At 49.1% G+C, this 18,932-nt stretch overlaps 2 protein-coding genes across 7 annotated transcripts in view; one reads left to right on the plus strand and one right to left on the minus strand.

The window, feature by feature from the left end:
• The first annotated feature begins 829 nt into the window (after positions 1 to 829).
• Positions 830 to 9,097, plus strand: RHBDD3 (rhomboid domain containing 3). 3 transcript variants are annotated; one of them, XM_077307224.1, is made up of 6 exons: positions 863 to 1,013; positions 2,589 to 2,746; positions 4,149 to 4,541; positions 5,465 to 5,630; positions 6,251 to 6,556; positions 7,429 to 9,097. In XM_077307224.1, exons 2-6 carry the CDS (start codon positions 2,593 to 2,595, stop codon positions 7,604 to 7,606), a joined length of 1,197 nt encoding a protein of 398 aa, XP_077163339.1. In that variant the 5' UTR covers positions 863 to 1,013; positions 2,589 to 2,592; the 3' UTR covers positions 7,607 to 9,097. The 3 variants fall into 3 exon arrangements, with proteins under 3 accessions (XP_077163337.1, XP_077163339.1, XP_077163340.1); XM_077307222.1 differs by lacking the exon at positions 2,589 to 2,746 and having other exon boundaries at positions 830 to 1,013; XM_077307225.1 differs by lacking the exons at positions 863 to 1,013; positions 2,589 to 2,746 and adding an exon at positions 3,685 to 3,793.
• Positions 9,098 to 9,884: 787 nt separating this feature from the next.
• The window catches only part of EMID1 (EMI domain containing 1), a 67,209-nt gene continuing 58,161 nt past the window's right edge, over positions 9,885 to 18,932 (minus strand). The window contains exons 15-17 of one of the 4 annotated variants that reach the window (XR_013226120.1): positions 15,908 to 15,992; positions 13,941 to 14,031; positions 11,742 to 11,800 (exon numbers count right to left, since the gene is read on the minus strand). Coding sequence is in view for 3 of the 4 variants with exons in the window: in XM_077307219.1 (XP_077163334.1) it covers positions 11,661 to 11,800; positions 13,941 to 14,031 (231 nt within the window). In the remaining variant the exon portion in view is untranslated. Of the gene's footprint in view, positions 11,801 to 13,940; positions 14,032 to 15,907; positions 15,993 to 18,932 lie in introns of all 4 variants that reach the window. The other 3 variants (XM_077307219.1, XM_077307220.1, XM_077307221.1) reach the window with 3 other exon arrangements.

Genomic DNA, 18,932 nt, shown 5'->3' on the forward strand with positions numbered 1-18,932 from the left:
GTTTACCGATGTGAAGTTAACTGTATGAATCCCGTTGTTACCTGCCCTGAGCCAACCAGGAAGGGAAAGCTATAATTTTAAAATTATTATTATTATTATTATTGTTAAACGTGCAACTCCTCCAAGCACAAGGCAGTTCAGATGCAGCACAGCATCCAGACAGCCAGTGGGCTACAGACAAAATGAAGCATTGATGAAACGGGCTTCAGCCATCCCCTGCTTGTGAATCAGAGCTCCCTTCGTCTGATGCTTCTGTTTTCAAGGGTTTCGCTTTCTTCTCTTTCCAAAAGTCAATGTGAAAGGTTGACCTTAAGATGGTAAGGGAGGGTCTGGCTCTTTTACAAGTGGCTTCTGCTATTTGCTCTGCCCTCCTCCATGGCCTGCCGGCCACACACAGATACCACTGAGCCCACCACTCTCTACCTGGACCAGCCCCTGATCTAGCAAGGTAGAGTAAGCCTTTCGCTTCCAGATTTGGTCCCCTGGCTCTCGGGTGCAGGGCCTCATGAGGTCTTGCCCACCTGGTCCATGGGCATGGCTGTACTGTGGTTCCCCTCAGCTGCTGCTTCAGGCTGGCAGGAGTGTGCTCAAGGAAGCACCAAGGGCCGTGGTGGAAGAACAAGAATCTATATATTATTGAGCAAATGTTAAATAAACGGGGGGGGGGGGACATTGTATTTTTCCAATTAGAGAGGGGAGCAAGACTTCCCGACCTCCATAAAACGCAGCAGCAAACACAGGGTCAGAGTTCGAATCCCCTGGCGGATTGATTCCCCCTCCCCCAGACTTCGTCGCTTTCGTCTAGCGGTGACACTTTAGCGACGCCCCCTCGCCCGTTTCAGGCATGTGCAGGCGAGACTCGCAAGCGGCCTGCATGGGAAAGACTGCAAGCGCAAAATGGCTGAACTGCGCACCGGTGTCTGCCGTGCCGAGGAGCCGCCGCCGCCGCTGCCACCATCCGGGCTGGGGCGACCACGGCGGCCCGACTCAGCAAGCAGCTGCAATTGAGCCCGGTAAAAGGAAGCGGTCTGTCCGCAGGCTGCCGGCGGATTTTGCAGAATTGAGAGGAGCGCCCGTTTGGGAACTGGAACATACTTGGATTGACACTCCGGGACGTTTCTGCCCGGAGAGGAGCTGGGGTTCAAACACGACCTTGAAATGCTCTTGAGAATATCAGAACTGGGTCAAAGCAAGGGTCTGCTGCCCTGGCAGAAGCTGCGCATATGTTAGTTAGAGATATACTGCCCCTGAATGTGGAAGTTCCAAAGCTGTCTTGCCTTTGGCCTAGCTTTTGTCCTGCATGAATTGATGTAATTTATATAATCCCTTTATAATAGCCGGATGAACCATTGCCACGTACTGCTAGTTTCAGCATCTGAAATACTGTGTTAGGAAGTGTTTTGTTTTGTGTCTCTGGAACTGCCAGCCAAATTGCTCAGGTGAACCTGAGATGCAGGAGAGGAGAATTTCCCTCTTGGAAGCCCCATCTATTTTAACTCACAATGTATAATCCAGTCTTCAGGACAGTTAGAGGCACTCGAACACTCCGAAATGAATCCCATCGCTTGACTCAGATAAATTCAAGTGGGTAGCCGTGTTGGTCTGAAGCAGCACAACAAAACAAAATCAGAGTCCAGTGGCACCTTTTAAGACCAACAAAGATTTATTCAAGGCATGAGCTTTTGAGGGCAAGCACTCTTCCTTAGTCTGAGGAAGCCGCCTTGAATAACTCTTTGTTGGTCTTAAAGGTGCCACTGGACTCTCTGATTTTGTTTTGTTGACTCAGATAAGACTTCATCTGTTTTTGTTATCCCATAGCCTCCTTGAAATGGCATCATTAAATGAATTGTTGGAAGCAGCGTCCGCAGGTTGTTATGGGTTTTCCAGATTCTGTAGCCTGATGTTTTGCCAGGTACTGTGGCTGGCATCTTCAGAGGAAGGACACGACAAGGTGGGATTGATGGAGAGTTTCCCATATTGCCGTGTCCTACCTCTGAAGATGCCAGCCACAGTTACTAGTGGAATATCAGGGACAAACTGCCAGATTATCCCCATATAGTCTGGAAAACCCAGCATAACCAGGGCACTATTCAACTTGCCTTTATTATACTTATAGTTGTGGGAGGGAGACGATGACAAATAAGTTGGTACTGTCAGCCGTCACATCCATGGTTCAAGTCTTCCCTTCAACCTAGGCAATCTTATGTCTCAACTAGCATAGATTTCACATTTGTAATAACAGAAATATACAAACTGTAATACAGGTAGACATAATTTTGGATCACCTATATTTACAGGGCTGCTGTTAGAATTACTGAGGCTCCAAAAAGCAAGCAATCTGCTAAATATCAATGTAAGCTGAAAAGAAAACCTATCGTAATCCCCTGGTCTTACCTGTAGCTCTCTGTAATAGAACACCTGCTTGGTAGAGGATTCTTCTGAATTACCTGAATCCCAGAGAATCCTTGCTAGTTATGAGCTCCATCCATAAAATGGGTCCCTGCTTATTCTGCAAAAACTGAAGCAGCTCTTAAAGCTGTCACCAATAAATATGAACCTACGGTCCAAATTTTAATGTTCTCTCCTAGGGGGATGCGGCTCAGAAGGCGTCTGATCAGACTGTGGGGGTTGCAGCACCCTCCTATTGCTTCTTCCACCCTCCCACTGCTTCTCTGCCTCTTCTGGCTGATGGGCATCGGGGATCACTTGGCCTTAGTGCCTGGCCTGCTACTCAAGCCTCTCCATGGTAGGTGTTTGGCTCCTCTGGGTGGCTCTTTCCCTTCTTTGATGGTTCTAGAGGTCTTGGGTCCAGGCGCTTAACTAGTGGTATGTGAAGATCAAGGAGGAAATTGCAATGTGTACAAATGGAGAGGCCTTACACGGGCACAAAAGCAAGCACACAGGCAGGCACCCAAAGCAACATGAACTCTGTGAAATCCAAAACTCTTCCACCCCCCCAATCCATTTCAGACTCATTTCAGACCCAAGCCTTCTGATCACATGTTGGCTGGGATCTATAGAGACCAAGGAATGACCACAAACCCTTTCTGCATGCAAACAGGTTTTGTGTGTAGGCATGCACATGTGCGCAGATTAGAGATGTAAACATTTGTGAAGTGTGGGAGCTGGGGGGGTGATGATTAGTTTTTCTCTTTTTTGAGGCAGAAGGGAACAATTAATGTGAAAAAAGTTGAAGTTTCATACTTATTTAACTCGTTTAGCAATATAAAATGGTTAATTTATCATATGTAGTTGGCATGAAAGGGGACTATTTTCAATGTTTAGAGAATTTTGTAATGTAAATGTCTTAGCTTTCTATAAGCAACATTGTGAATATATCTATCTGTTATACAAAAGAGAGGGCAGGGAAGCAAAGATGCAAGCTGCTTTAATCTACAATGCCTTAGTTTTGGTATTCTGAGAAATGAATAGCTCCCTAATCACTGAAGTGTTATGGAATATCTGTGCACATTCCAAGTGCAGAAAAGTTTTTAAGAAAGAACAGAAGACTTGGGGATAGGGGGAGGGAGTTCATGATTAGTGGGAAAGGGGTGCAGTTTGAAGTAAGCAGAAGAGGAAGAAGCGTTGGTTTTTACACCCTGTTTTTCTCTACCGGAAGGAGCCTCAAAGCGGCTGACAATCGCCATCCTTTCCTCTCCCCACAACAGGCATCTTGTGAGGTAGCTGGGGCTGAGAGAGCCCTGATGTTACTGCTCTGTGAGAGCAGCGCTATCAGGGCTGTGAGTAGCCCAAGGTCACCCAGCTGGGCTCTCTTCAGGCGGCACTCTTCAGGGTCAGTTGTTCGGCTTCCTGTTTCTGCATGTGTGTCTTGGTGCGTATGAATGAATGAATGAAGGCGGGCGTGGATATGGACACCAAGAGAGTGTTGCATAGAAACAGAGGACTACATGAAGCTGCTTTACACCAAACCATACCATTGGTCTAACAAGGTCAAGATTGTCTAGTCTGCCCGGCAGCAGCTGTCCAGTCTCAGGCTGTGGTCTTTCACCTCGCCAGATCCCTTTGATGCTGCCTAGGATTTGAACCGGGGATCTTCTGCATGCCAGGTGGATGCCCTACCACTGAGCCACGGCCCCCCTTCAAATAAAGATGATCCTGAACTCGTTGCCTTCTCCGTCCCTTTGCAGCCTATCGCCTGGTGACCTACTGCCTGTGCCACGAAGATGCCACCTGGCTTCTCTTCAACGTGATGCTCTTCCCACTGCTGGGGTGGCGTCAGGAGCTGCGTCTGGGCACCCTCCGCTACCTCCACGCCTCACTCCTGGGAGCCACCGTCTCAGCCCTGCTCTACCTCCTGCTAGCTGGACTGTGGGATGCTCAGCCTGCCACTTCTGTTGGTGGCTACGCACCTGTGCACCTGGCCATGCTGGGGCACCACCAAAGGCAACAGAAGCAGGGGGGGGTCTCAGGAGCGATTCCGGCGGCTCTTGCAGCCGGGGTGCTGCTTGGGGTCAGCCGAATCCTGTTTCCCAGCTCTCCTTTCCTCTTGCACGCCAGTGGGCTGCTGACGTGCTTGGCTTGTATCCTTTTGCTGCTCTTGAGTCTGCACTGGTGAGCATCCATAGCACAGGCCGTCCTGCTTCCTCTAGCAGAGAGCTGCATACAGTGCAGTCTTATGCAGAGGTGTTCCAGTTGAAGCCTGTCGATTGCTTTTTTGTCTACACAAACCTACTTTAGCCAGGAGACTTTACTTGCCCTAAATGCTAATGGGTATTTGGCCATAGCCCTTGCCTAATAAAATGGCCCATCCATAAAGCGTAGCCTTGAAGGAAGACTGGCATTATTCTGTCAAATACCCTTATCTCATACCACTTTGATGTTGGCTAATAGGATAGGCCTGTTCATAGTAACCAGCTACGAGTGAGCATAAACCTCTTAAGGGGGACTGGAAGGACTTTCCCAGGCAATTGAGCCACTGCTAGGTTTTGTTGGGACCACTTCTGCAGGGCCTGGTTTTAAAATGAATTCGGATGCTTTGTGATGGATCCTCCCTTGGAAGTCTTTCTTTGTGGAAGAATGGCAGCTTTAAGGTCTGACACAGGATATGGAGAGATTCAAATGAGTAGCCGTGTTGGTCTGAAGTAGCACAACAAAATCCGAGTCCGGTAGCACCTTTAAGACCAACCAAGATTTATTCAAGGCGTGAGCTTTCGAGTGCAAGCACTCCTCCTCAGACTATGAACTGACCATCATGACAGTAGGAATATATAAGCAAAAATCAATCCTTTTACATTAGTAAACTGTGTCACAGCATCCAACTACAGCCATATGCTAATTCTTTGCTAAACCAGCCAATCAGACCCCTTGAATTCAGTTGTAGTTCATATGTTTTTATGGCAGATCATTTACTGTAAAGCTCCTGCCCTTAATTATTACAGGCATAGATGGTCCTGGCTTTCCTGGTTAGGAGGAATTTTCCTTGACAAGCTGGGGACCCTCTCAGACTGTGCTGGAATCTTCTCCCGACTGGAATTGTCAGAGAGAAGCCTGGAAAGGTGGCACAATGGGATCATCTGCAGGTCATTGGCAGGGGTCTCTTTCCTCCCTTTTGTCAAGCCTCCGGCCACCGGACTCCTTCCAACGACTGACCCAGCAGCCAGAACTGAAAGGTAGATGTAAGACCTGCATATGCAAAGTATCAGGGATATTTCTCTGGCGTGTGGTTGGATCCTCTCTTCATACTGGATGGGCATGTAATCAATATCTTGGTTTGAATCTCCAAGGATATTGCACCAAACCAAAGTTTTTTTGGCGGGTTGAGAAGTACATTGCAGGTACACCCATGGCCTTTGGTGAACTTTGTACTCTAGTTTTGTTTTTTATTTATTTGAATAGATCAAACAAATCCAGTCAATCGATCAACAATATTTACCTTGGAGTTTAGAACTGAAATCGAGTACCTACTCCAACTCTAATTAATAGGAGAGCTCTCACTGACAGTTCTGAAGTCAAGAATAATCTTAATAAATAATACAATAATTTGTCCAACCCACAGGGCCGTCGGTACGCTGTAGTTAAATTGCTGTTCTCCTTTGTTCTGCTGTTCCAGCATACTGTTCTATTGTCATCATTGTATTGTTACTGTTTACAACTGTTTACACGCATTACCTTTTTATATGCGCACTTGCATTTTTTAAGCACAGACCCAAATTTTTAATTTGTGGAGTATCTCAATTTGACTTCATTCAAAACCTTTTTTTTTTTTTGTCTTTTCTCGTCCAATTCTCAGAATTCCTTCTGCTGTGGAACTGCAGTCCCAACCGGTCTTCCCAAGAGTGTTTCCCACCCAGCCTCCACCTCCACCATCTCTCCCTTACTGGGGAGAAGAAAAGCTGGAGCAGGAATCCGGCCTGCCTTCCATGTCTGTTTTTCCATCTCCCTTCTCAGGCCCCTCTGGGGCGTCAAACATTCCTTTTTCAGCCCTGCACGAATCCCTGATGGAGGAAGAGATGTTGCAAGCTGGAATCCAGGCCTCCCTGCAGGATGCAGCCGATGGAAAAGTAAAACTATCCAAATCCTCGGTGTCTTCTCTCCGGTAAGGAGAATTCTAAGAAAAAGGTGTTTCATGGTGCCCACATCTCTGGGGCAACACTTTCTTGGTTTGTGCGATATGCTGAATACTGGGGTTTTAAGGTGTTTTTTCAGTGATACACCCTCCATTCAGCTTGAAGGGGACGCCTCCCAAAGAGAGACACTTCTTAACAGTTGTCACCCACTAAGGGAACACCCACAGTTGTCTTTGGAAGCTAAACTGGGCCTTTTGGCAGGAAATCAAAGCCGTTCAAATTGGGTCAGTCTGAACTAAGAACTTTAAATGCGGAATGCTAATGTGGGCAGAGTTCTTTGCCAGCAGCAAGAATAAGGCAGCAGGATCCTGGCCGCCCAAGAGTATCTCAGTTAAGAGGTCAAGAAGTCCTGGTTAATGAATGGTCTGTGTTGTGTATGTGGGCTAGCAGAGATGGGGAACGGGGATCCTAGAGCTAGCATCAAGGACGCATGATTGCACACAGGATCCAGCCTGCTATTGGTTGGTGTAGTTGTCCAATCAGGGGGCTCTGCTTTGGCTCATGGACAGGAACTCTGCTTCTTGGCTTCATGTAATCACAACAAGGATCCCCGTTTCTTCATATGGTTCTCTGGGAATAACCAGGAGGAAAGCACAGAGGATGTCTATGTTGGGGACAGGAGAAACATCAGGCCCCTTGCCTGAAGTTTTCACCAAACAGAGCAAAAGCTTGAAATGCCCCCCCCTCCAAATCTTGGTCATTTGATATTCTTCTTTGAAAGGCAAGTTAGGCGGTTGGACTAGATGGCCTGTATGGTCCCTTCCAACTTTGATTCTGTGATAATTATCTGCCCAAGCTTCTGACCATTAACCCGTCTTCTTCATGCCTCCCTCCCTGCCAGGCTGCAGCAGCTCCAGAAGATGGGTTTCTCAACAGAACAGGCAGTCGTGGCTCTGGCAGCCACAGGCCACGTGGAGGGTGCTGTATCTTTGCTGACTGGAGGCCATGTTGGAGACTCAGCCGTGGTGACTTCAGAGGGCCAGTTGGCTCATGGCAAGCCGACGGGTCCCCACCAGTGAGTCAACACAGGAAGGAAGTCTCTGCTGATATTGCTACGTTTTGGGAAGGAAACAAGCCATTCCCAGCATGAGTATAGGCTCTTCTTGGAATCTAGCAAGGAAGGCCGAAACAGGAAGACCAACAAGGAGCAAAGCTGATACGGAGGTTCAGTTGGACGGAAGCTTTGCAGTTTATGACCAAGCAAACACCACCCAAGGGGCAAACAAGCTGTTGGCTGGGTGGCAGAATTCCAGGTGCTCCAAGCGAAGAAATCTTCCCAGGGAGAATATGGCTTTTCCCTTCTACCACCCAAGACTCCTGAAACTACAGGATCTAAGATATGGATACCAGTTGCCCTTTTTTCCCCCTGATTGAGCATTTCCCCCCTCATTCCAAGCTGCAATCATGAAGACCCTTGAAGAAACAAAATACAGTTACCTTCCCTTGCATTCAAGAAGAGTGGAGCAGCACAGAATACATGTCCACCCCGGTAGATGAATTAATCTCTGATTGCAGCAACCTTTGTGTTGGCCAGGGAGCATTCTCACCACTGTCTGCTACTACTTGAGTTGCCCGCAGGACCAAGTACCTATTCTCTCAAATGAGTAAATGTTCCACGATCACCTGGGAGGCTAATAATTTGTGATCCTGGAATGAATAACCTGCAGGACTCCAGGGACTTAAGGCGTCTAAAATCCTGCCGTTTTGCATTCAAGGACTCCAAAACATAAGCTATTTCTGTGCAAAGCGACTGGTAGGACTGTGAGGAAAAAACAAAAACAGATGGGCTTGTGGCACCTGGGAGGACCATTTGCCAGGGAATGGATTAGTTCTGTGTTCTTTGAGGACTAAAATCCAGCAAACACCCCCACTTCCTCTGCTGAGAATGGAATCTTGTACAGCAGAAATATTTCATGGGGGAGGGGAAATCAGGTCCATTTGGGTTCCATATTAATCAGGAATGTGGATTTTATGGACAAACACTCATAAATATCCAGTAAAAGAGTAAACATAAAACTGAACATCCTTCAATAGCCAGGCTATCTGTGAGCATCCTCCGACTAACTGTTGTGCATGGAGTTGTGCATGACCACCGCAACAGAGACTCACAGTCCCAAGAAAAGCAGGCTAGTGTGCTGTTTGTTCGCAATTCTCGTCTTGAGCTCCTTCTGCACCGCCACTGCTCTGTTCCCTGCCCGATGTCCTACTGCACCAGGATACAATCTCTGCCCTGGGCTTAGGTGCTCTGACAGCCCCGGGCTGCTCAAGGCCAGAGTTGAGGCCGGGCTAGGGAGTCTTTCAGATAGGATTGCAAAAGGCCAAGCTTCCTAGGATATGAACTCAAGTATCTCAGCGGCCACAGAGATTTGCTTGCCAACTGCTTCCCTGGTAACCTCACCTTCATGGCACACTTCTCAGGGCCAAGCCAGAAGAGACACTGGGCATTCCGTGACGGGAGTTCCTTGCTTTAAAACATAAAAAATAAAATGCAATAAAATGCAGCATGGTGGTCCCCTTTTCCCTTGCATCCTTGTCCTGAACTGAAAGAGCCTCAAGAGGGCGCTGTTTGCCATGAAGAACTGTACTTTTAAAAAACTGGGTGTTCTAGTCTCAGAACTCTCTGCATCTTTTCTGGTTTGGCCCCCAGCAGGACAGCGTGGCTGGAACATCTGTGTGTGGCCGGGAGAAGCCATAGCTCAGCGGCAGAGTACACACCTTGCATGCACACGACCCCAAATTCAGACTCTGACATCCCCCATTAAAAGGGATTTCAGATTAGCAAACCTGGGGTAAGAGCTTGGAGATCTCCTCCCAGGGAATAAAAGCTATGCCATCAAAATAATTTGAACCACACCTAGAACGTCTTGCCAATTAGAGCGAGCTAGTGGGATCAAGGGTTATGACCGGGGAGAAGGCAGAATTGCCTCTGCTCTGACTCCATCGCGGGTCCCTGTCGCATCTCCTTCCTTCTGGGCCTCTGTTTTGAAAATCCAAAGTTTCCAGAGCCATGTAAATGCGTGCCGGGGGGGGGGGGGCACGTTTCCGCAATAAAACCACAGTAGCCCTTGCCCCGGTTTGTGCTGTTAACCGATTCCAAAAGGTTTTGGTGCAGGGATTCAATAGCTCTGCGTTCAGGTTCTTCCCATCAGTAGCTTTGAGAGAAGCCAGTCTGGTCTTCCCCAAGTAGACCTGGATGCTTAATAAACTGAAATGAAATGCACTCACCCAGTGTCCTCCTGGCTCCAGTTAGAGGAAAGACGCTCTGCTTTCTCTTGTACGAAAACATGCACACTGGACTCGTGTTCTGAGATGTTTTATTGGCCTTGATAGGACTGGTACCCACATCTGAAATCCTAAAGTGTATACGATACAAAAAAAATAGTTCCCTTCCCCTCCATGCTCCTCAGAGTGCCTGCTGAAGACATTTGCCGTTCAGCTGTGCAAAAGTCTCAAGGGCCTACGGTTTGAGCAAGCGCAGACGGGTAGTCTTCTGCCTGGGTGGAAACGCCCTTCCCATCCGACAACTGGCACAGATGCCTGAAAATCTTAGCCAAAAGCAAGTTTTTAGCCCTCAGTGTTTGGGGAGATATGCAAGGGGGAGCTGCATCTCCAAAAGGGCCTTGTGTTTCTATGCCCCCTCCTCTTCCGGCCCTGGATGTCCTCCTTTTTCATCTAGGGCCACCAGGTGACTATGCTTCACAAACCTCACTGTTCGACAGGGCTTTGTGGATGTGGGAGACAAGCGTGCCTGCAAGATTCCAGATGTCCAGGTCAGGGGTCTAGAGCAGGGGTGGCCAAACTGTGGCTCTGCACATGTCCATGGACTACGATTCCCAGGAGCCATTCTAGCTACATCCAGGGGCTCTGCAGCACCAGGAGACCATTCATGTCTTTGGGAATTGCAGTGCTGGTAAAAGGCTGCCTCCAGATGATGGGGAAAGAAATGCATTATACCGTTGGTGGTGAAGTTAACACTGAAGCAGCCAGATGGAGGATTTTGTGTGTATATGCATGTAAAATCTTGCTACCAGTGGTTGTGGGGCTATCATGTCTGACTTTTTATTTTTTTTCTTGATTTTTTCTTGATTTGTCTTGATTTTTGGACAGAGTAGTTGTACGCTAGAAGTGCACAAAAACCATAGTTTTACGAAGGGGAAACAAGCTCATAGTAGGGTGAGGCAGCCTTACAAATGCCTGAAGGTTTCACCCTTCCCCCAAATTTAAAAGCACAAGGACATGTTTCTTGCTGGGAGTGCTCAGGCTCCTAAACAAGAAGGTTGTGGTCTAAATAGCATTGGGGGGGGGTGCTGATGATCATACCGCTTATGTTACAGGTACTAACCAAAAGGTACCTAAGACATTCAGTCTGCAAGGCACTCCAAGAACATTAGTAAGGGTAAAGAATGTGGCAGGGAATTTTTTTTTTCAGAGAAAAAATACTGTGATTGGACTAGGAGTCATTCAGATGATCTCCCTCTGGATTCCCACGAGAACAGAACGACAATTGTGCATCTTTTGCATACTGAAACAATCTGGAAAGGCCTCCGGTTCTTTCACCCATTCCCTTGCCAGCCTGTCGGGGAAGAGGAGCCCCTAGGCAGGGGGAGCCAAGAACGGATGCGAGAATGCAGCACAGATCTGCAGCTCTAGTCCAGTGAAGTCCCAGGCTAGCATCCAGCCCCACAGTGGCAGGGAAGTATCAGCAAACTACAAGCCAGTGCATCTAGGGAAGGGGGAAACGCATCCCTGCAAAAATAGCACCGAGAGATGGAGAGCTCCCCCTGCAGGACGATCAGGGAATCACAAAAGGTGCACACAGCCCCGGTTCCGGCGACCGTTTAAGTCAGGCACACGACAAATGGGTTACAGACCCCTTGCACAAAAGGAAATAAATACCAAGCAGGGTTGTTAGCAAGCAAGTATTCTCCCAGGCACAGTGGTATTGCACCCCTTTCTGCTGCTTCTCCTTGCGACGGTCGGAGGTGGGCAGAGGGCTGGGCACCGCCCCAGAGGAGACCGCTGTGAATGCCAGGGTGCTTTCCTTCTGCACTCAGCAGGCAAGCTGGTTGCTCCTCATTCCGTCTTCTTCTCTTTCCTCTGGGCTTGCTGGCGTGAGGTCACCCTGTCGGCTGCCAGAATCTCATCACGCTTCCCCCGGTAGTAGCTGGGGGCGCTAGTGGAGGCAGGACCAAGGCCCGATCCCAGTTCTGGTTCTATCGGCGTGTGAAGAAGAGGGGAAAGTAGAGTCAGACCCAACGTTCCTCCCTCTTGCCATGGAATTTGACATCCCTCCCCCCACCCCCAGCACGATTCTCAGCTTTCATTTCTCCTAGGTTTGTTTTTAAGAAAAAGTTCTAAGCCTCAGCGCTTCAGAGGTAAGCGTGACCATGGACGGGTGACATCTGGTGACGTTTTGGATGCTGAAGAGGAACGTGCAGGGATTTCACTGGTCAGCTTAAGGCAGGCTTGCTCAACCAGGGTTTCGTGAAACCCTGGGGTTTCTTGATAACCTTAGAAGGGTTTCCCAAATGGGTGGGAGTGAATTCATTTCAATGTATTTTTTAAATTTTGTTAAGCGTTTATCAGGAGATAGGACCATGTGTGATCAGGTTGACCCACCCACCCCTCCCAAAATGGTCAACAGGCCCAGAGGGGATGGGAAAGGTTGGGGCCCTGAGTGGGCGTGTCCACTGCTCTGCTTCTTAGCCATGTATTCTGCTTGATTGGGCCACTCCTGGGGTTTCTTGAAGCCTGAAGGTTTCAGGGTTTCTCAGTGGTAAAAATGTTGCAAAAGGCTGGCTTAAGGACAGAGAGGTGCCCCTTGTGTTGGAAGTCACTTTGCTTTAATAACCCGTCTTGTGGGACGTAAATAACTGATTCATTTGGATAATATATGTAGACTGCAAAAGCTGGATGACGGGGCAGCGGGGCAGAGCAGATACCACCCCCCTGACATGGCCAGGGGTAAGAGAACAATGGAAAAGGTGTGACCGCAGGCTTAGATAATAAAGCTCATCTTACTACCAAAGTAAGCAGCCACAAAGGCATCTCCTAAGTTGTTTTTCCAGGCTTGAGGGGAGGAGGTCCTGAATTAAGGTCCTGGGAAGGGAGTGTTTTTCTATTTTCAACTGTACCCCAGAACTGCTGCCTTTCAAGCAGGGCAGGAACTATGTTGTCTCCATGGGCAAAAGCCTTGACTTGGGAAAGACCTGGGGAGAGGGTTGAGCCCTGCTGCCCCAAAGGACTCTGTCCCAATTGGGGACATTCTCCAGCTGCCAACAGCGAGCGAGCCGATCACCCACATTCTGATCTCCCTACCCGTTTGGCGCTTCAGCCCGTGCCGTTTAAGGCAACTCCCTCCATGTCGAAAGGAAGTATATTTTAAATATCCAATGGTGGAGACAAACATCAGGGGAAGCCACCGCCTTTTAGGCCAGGCTTAGGAGCTTCCTGGAGGCTTCTGGGAGCTGCTGTCAAAACTGGCCTGCTCTGTGAAATGGCCCTTGGTCCCATCCAGCAAGTGATTCCTGTTTGATGTTACCTGGCAGTTACTCAGGTGTACACAGAAGCCAGACCCCCCCCCCTTAAATTCTGCCTCAGTTCCTTACAGCAGGGGTAGTCAACCTGTAGTCCTTCAGATGTCCATGGATGACAATTCCCATGAGCCCCTGCCAGCGTTTGCTGGCAGGGGCTCATGGGAATTGTCGTCCATGGACATCTGGAGGACAACAAGTTGACTACCCCTGCCCTACAGTGCTTAGTTCTGCACCCTCACACAAACACATACACGCTAATCCCATAGTGCTAGTTCACTGTTAACTCCCAGCTGGTCCAAAAGAGCTTATTTCCCCTGAACGTTCAGGCTGGTTTAACAAGGGTGCCATTGAGCATAGGCAGAGTTGGACACGTGCACACATGCTTCGGAACAGCAGGCCTCCATGCTCTTGGGTTAAATCTGCCCCCAATTAAACGCCACCATTCTGCAGAAACATTGGTCCGCTTTTGCAGAAGTGGGGTATCTGCTGTGCTGGCTTCCCTTTGGATTCATGCTGGAGTGACAAAGAAGGGGCTCAGTCCACGTAGCCACTCATGGGTGGCCATAGAACAAGAAGGGTCAAACAAACAATGCCATGCTGGAATTAAAAACAAGAAGAACTTTGTCTTCTGCGGGGGCTTTGAATACACAGGAAAAAACTGACCTTGCATGCAAAAGTTTTTTTTGTGGGGGGAGAAAGCCCAGGCTGCAGTGAGACTCCTCAGGCCATGGGCTCTCAATCCACTTGGTGAAGGCATCATGCTAAAGGAGGACGGAAGGAGAGGTAGGAGAGGTGAAGCCCTTTGGTTTATTGTTACCTGGCCAGATGATAGCTTCCAGCAAGGTGACCCTCCTAGCCAGGAGCTCCAGCCGGGCCTGCTGCTCTAGGAAGCTTTGTAAGCTAATGGCCTAGTGGAGATTGAGAAGAACAGAGTGCGAATTCATTCACTCTCAATACGGGGAGAGAAAGATGGGGAAGAAAAAAAAGGGGGGAGAGCCTGTTGCTGAGAGCAGAATCAGAACACCAAGGGGTCTTGAGAGGGGGTGGGAAATGCTGCTGAGTTTGGAGGGGGGGAAGTTGCCCATCTTTACTTCTCTGGAGGAGACCAGCACCTGGACAGGATTTGCCTTCTCCGTCTCAGACTGCTGTGGAATCCAGGAAGAGAGGAGTTCAAAAGTTCTTAGTTCATCTCCTAGCATCACCTACAGTACCCAGTCGGAAAGTGTTCAGAAACCACTGGTCTAAAGAAGAAGAGTTGGTACTTATATGCCGCTTTTCTCTACCCGAAGGAGGCTCAAAGCAGCTTACAGTCACCTTCCCTTTCCTCTCCCCACAACAGACACCCTTGTGAGGTGGGTGAGGCTGAGAGAGCCCTGATATTACTGCTCGGTCAAAACAGCTTTCTCAGTGCTGTGGTGAGCCCAAGGTTACCCAGCTGGTTGCATGTGGGGGAGCGCAGATTCAAACCCGGCTCGCCAGATTAGAAGTCCACACTCCTAACCAAAGTGGTCAAGCCTTCTCTGCCTCCCAACAGATATCAGGGCCCTAACTCAGAGTGCTCTTTCTGACCTTTAGATAGATTTCTTTTGAAAGGCTGTGCGGGTGCAGTGTGTAACCATAACGCCATCAGCTGGCTCACTTGATTGCACACTAGGGAATGCTGCACTGTGCTTTTTTGCCTGTGCGAGGTCCTCCACACTCATCTCCTTTCACCACAAGTGTTCCTGCCCACTTCCATCTGCTCCTCCTTCCTGAGCAAGCTTTCTCTGCTTTAGCTTCGCTGTAGACATCGCACAGACCAGCTTAAAACTCTGGGCACCTTGGGCCAATGTGCCCAGTTAATGAGAATCAAAAAATCTGGGCCATGATTGACCATGACAAGAATGAACTGGACATTTTGGGTGGCTGGGGGGGGGCAAGAAAAGGTTGAGAACTGCCATCCTTTTTACCAGCTGCTGCGCCTGTGCACATATGTAGACCTATGTGTGGACAACCATATTCTGCGTGATTGTGCCACATCTGGGGTTACTTGACGCCTGGAGAATGTTTCAGGGGGTTCTCAATAGTAAAGAAGTTGAGAAAGGCTGGGCTAGCTACCCAGTGTTGCTATTGGCATCTAAAGTATGCTTTTCCTGTTAAAAAGAGCATGAGTAACCGTTACCTCCTTCTGCCACCAGAGGGTATCCTGTAATCACAGATGGCCCCAGGAACAGGCAGCAGTGCCCCCTAATCTGGCCAGAACTGGGTCAGTACACGTTTCCACTGCTTTGGTTGTGAGTTGGCCACACTGCCTTTGGAACCCAGAGTGGGTCCAGGAGACCTTTTCCATCCTCATGGCCTGGCAATAACCGGAGCCAGCTGTCCTGTGCCCAGCAGTGCCGCTGTCCCCCCACTGGCACCCAGTGAAACATCTGGAGAGAAAGTTTGGTTCTGGAAGGGATCTGCTGCCCATAAGCCTACCACGACAGACAGGGCTGATGTTTTCAGGACCTGGGTTTCTGCAGCTGGACGATGCGGCGATTAAATTGTTGCTCACCTGCATTACCTGTGCACAGCCTTTGCGGCAAAATTGACCACCTGTGTCCCATTGGGTCAAACACAAGACTGCCTGTCACAGAACCTTGGCACACCTGGTCTCTACCTTCTGCTAAGGACCGTCAAGCACATGGCCAGCCAAGATGCACGTCTTGTGGATCTATGTTCTTTTTGCCAAGCACAGGGTGGTCCCCTTTTCCCTAAGCCCCCTGGCCTGGGGATTCTCTCCTTCTGTCTGTCTCTACTCACCATGAAGCCCAATCATTGTTTCCAAGATTAAAACCCTCTCAGCTAAAATCTTCAAAGCCTCTCGGAGCTGGTGTAACCCCTCCCCCTGCGGACGAAAGAGACAGATACAGCCGTGAAGGGAACGCACAAGGGGGGAGGGGGTGTGCAGGGGCGGGGAGGGAAGAGGCTGGGGAGGGGGGAGGCTGAAGTCTCGCCTTTTCCCTCCCACCCATCCGGACTCCTTCCAGCCATTCCAGCCCTCCCCGAGGGCTGTGTGCAAAGGGAGGGGGGGAGCAATGCATAGATTAAGCCGGGCAGGGAGAACAACCGATCTTTGCAAGGTGGTGCATCTAGGTGCTGGGGTTATCGTCATCAACATGCACATACAATCCACTAGGAGAGAGGGGCATTCAGGTGGTTCAGTTTGTAGGGAATCTGTGCCATGGGTTGGAGGGAACATTAAAAAAACAATAACAACCATGCATGCATGCCCACATTTCCTTCCCTGCTGCATTTCTTGTTCTGCCTAAAAGAATCTTCCCTACAGCGTGTCCTTTAGGACAGGGGTAGTCAACCTGTGGTCCTCCAGATGTTCATGGACTACAATTCACATGAGCCCCTGCAAGCAAACGCTAGCAGGGGCTCATGGGAATTGTGGTTCATGAACATCTGGAGGACCACAGGTTGACTACCCCTGCCTTAGGAGGCTTGGGGGAGCTTCGGTTCTCTGTCCTACCCCAGGTGCTGCTGCATTCCACTACAACCCAGAGAGAACAGACTGAACTTTTACCCACGACCCAATCTTATGTAGAAATCGGCCCTAATGTGTCCAACTGCAGACAGTGCCGTGTTTTGCAGCCAGAATATAAGCCACCTTGCAGGCTGCAGCAAGCCCCAATGCCCCCCACCCATTCCCCCTTCCTCCCCATCCTGGCTGTGAGTGGGGAAGAAGAGTCCTGCAGGTTTCTTTTGAAGTGGAGGGCTTTCCTCACAATGGGATGGAGACCTTACCAGCCAGGGGCAGAAGGGGCAAAAGCCATTATCGTAGGCACAGGAAGGCATCAAGGCTGGAAGATTGCTCACATAGCAGGCTCCAGGTGTACCTCTTAACAAAACCCCTGCACCTGTCCCACTGGAGTAGCGGCTGATAAACTTTCTAGGCTCAGGACTAGGGTTGCCAGCTCTGGGTTGGAAAATATCTGGGGATTTGGAGGGTGGAATCTGAGAGTGGCAAAGGGGTCATTCCATCAAGGGGAACTGATCTCTGTCACCGGGAGATGAGTTGTAACAGCGGGAGATCTCCAGCCAACACCTGGAGGTTGGCAAGCCTACTCCGGACTCACCTATAATGCCAAAGTCTGCAACATGGGGCCCATGAAATCTTTTAAAAAATACATTCCTCTTTCTCTTTCTGCTTTTCACGGGGCATATGGGCTATACAGCAGACACCCTAGCTTGGGAACCTTGGTTCTGTGTATTCACAGGGGCAGTAGAAATTTAAGCCTCTGAAATAGAGTCCAATAGCACCTTTAAGACCAACAAAGATTTATTCAGGTCATAATCTTTGTTTCAGAGCCTCTTGTGGCGCAGAGTGGTAAGGCAGCAGTCATGCAGTCTGAAAGCTTTGCCCATGAGGCTGGGAGTTCGATCCCAGCAGCCGGCTCAGGGTTGACTCAGCCTTCCATCCTTCCGAGGTGGGTAAAATGAGTACCCAGCTTGCTGGGGGGTAAACGGTAATGACTGGGGAAGGCACTGGCAAACCACCCCGTATTGAGTCTGCCATGAAAACGCTAGAGGGCGTCACCCCAAGGGTCAGACATGACTCAGTGCTTGCACAGGGGATACCTTTACCTTTACCTTTAATCTTTGTTGGTGTTAAATGTGCTATTGGACTCTGTTTTTGTTGTGCTCCTTCAGAGAAACACGGCTACCCACTTGAATCTAAGCATCTGCTGAAGCATACCCCACTCGTGAGTCCTGACTCGTTAAAAGATCCGTGCACCAGAACCCAGTGCTATGCAATAAGGTGGCAAAACCTCTGTAACAGCACAGGATTTATATGCCTCAATTCCTAACTATGATTCCTCCTCTCGTTCCCACAATGAAAAAGAAACAATTAAAATGAAACACAGACAATGAATGGATCTCTCATCTTCTTCCTTCCTGCAGTTCTCTGGATAATGTTCATCCAGACACTCTTTCTCACATACAGTGGATTAATGCTGAAGCTCCAGTCAGTGTAGTGTTAACTAGCTCAGTGAAATGTCAACTGGTAAAAGTATTGGAATCTGTGGTGTGCATGGTTCAGAGACATATGAAGACCATCCTGCAGGGGGCATCAGAGAATATGCGTATTTAGCATAGTTAGCTTAAGAACTTCCTGCTGTTTTTCAACCCGTCTCCTCTTATATCCTGCTTGGCTCATTTGCAGACTTCCTGCTCCTTTGAGCGCCTTTCCTCCCTGCTTTCTTCCATAACAAAGAGAGTTAGATGGTAGGACTCCCTTTCCTCTCTCTCTACAAAGTTATTTCTCTTTGAAATAAAACTTAAGCAGCCCGGTGCTCTGCTGTTTGCATATTCTAAACCCCGCCAACACAAGAAACTCCTCTGAGCAGGAGGTTAATCCACTCCTGAAGCTGCAGCAAACAAACAACAGGCTCTCTGCTGTGTTCTGTGTTTGTTTGATGGAAAAATAACTCCCTTGGTGGGCATAGCAGCAAGCCGTTATTTGACTGCTGCAAGTGTTCATTTTGGCTTGGTAAGGCACGCTAGGGAAGACACACAGTGGATGGGGAAGGACAGAGAAAAACCTAGCCAAGGTCAAGCATCAGCATTTGGTAACCCAGGGGCCAACTCCAACCCTGGGAAGGGCGTTACCTGCCCCATTACTTGTCAATCTCAGGAGATGGGCATAGGGGGACTGGTGGCATATACGACACATGGCCTGGAAGAAAGTTCCCAGCACTTGGTTGGGAAATACCTGGAGATTTGGGAGGGTGAGGCTCGGGGAATGGAGACCTCATCAGGGTACACTGCCATAGAGGTC

Source organism: Paroedura picta, chromosome 13, assembly GCF_049243985.1.
Source record: "Paroedura picta isolate Pp20150507F chromosome 13, Ppicta_v3.0, whole genome shotgun sequence".
Classification (NCBI taxonomy): Eukaryota; Metazoa; Chordata; class Lepidosauria; order Squamata; family Gekkonidae; genus Paroedura; species Paroedura picta.

Excerpts from the sequence above, each read along its gene's own strand:
- RHBDD3 (XM_077307222.1), top strand. The coding sequence starts at position 845 with ATGTGCAGGCGAGACTCGCAAGCGGCCTGCATGGGAAAGACTGCAAGC. Across the intron at positions 4,542-5,464 it reads GCTGCTGACGTGCTTGGCTT|ACTGTGCTGGAATCTTCTCC; the intron begins GTATCCTTTTGC and ends GGACCCTCTCAG. Across the intron at positions 5,631-6,250 it reads CCAGCAGCCAGAACTGAAAG|AATTCCTTCTGCTGTGGAAC; the intron begins GTAGATGTAAGA and ends TCCAATTCTCAG.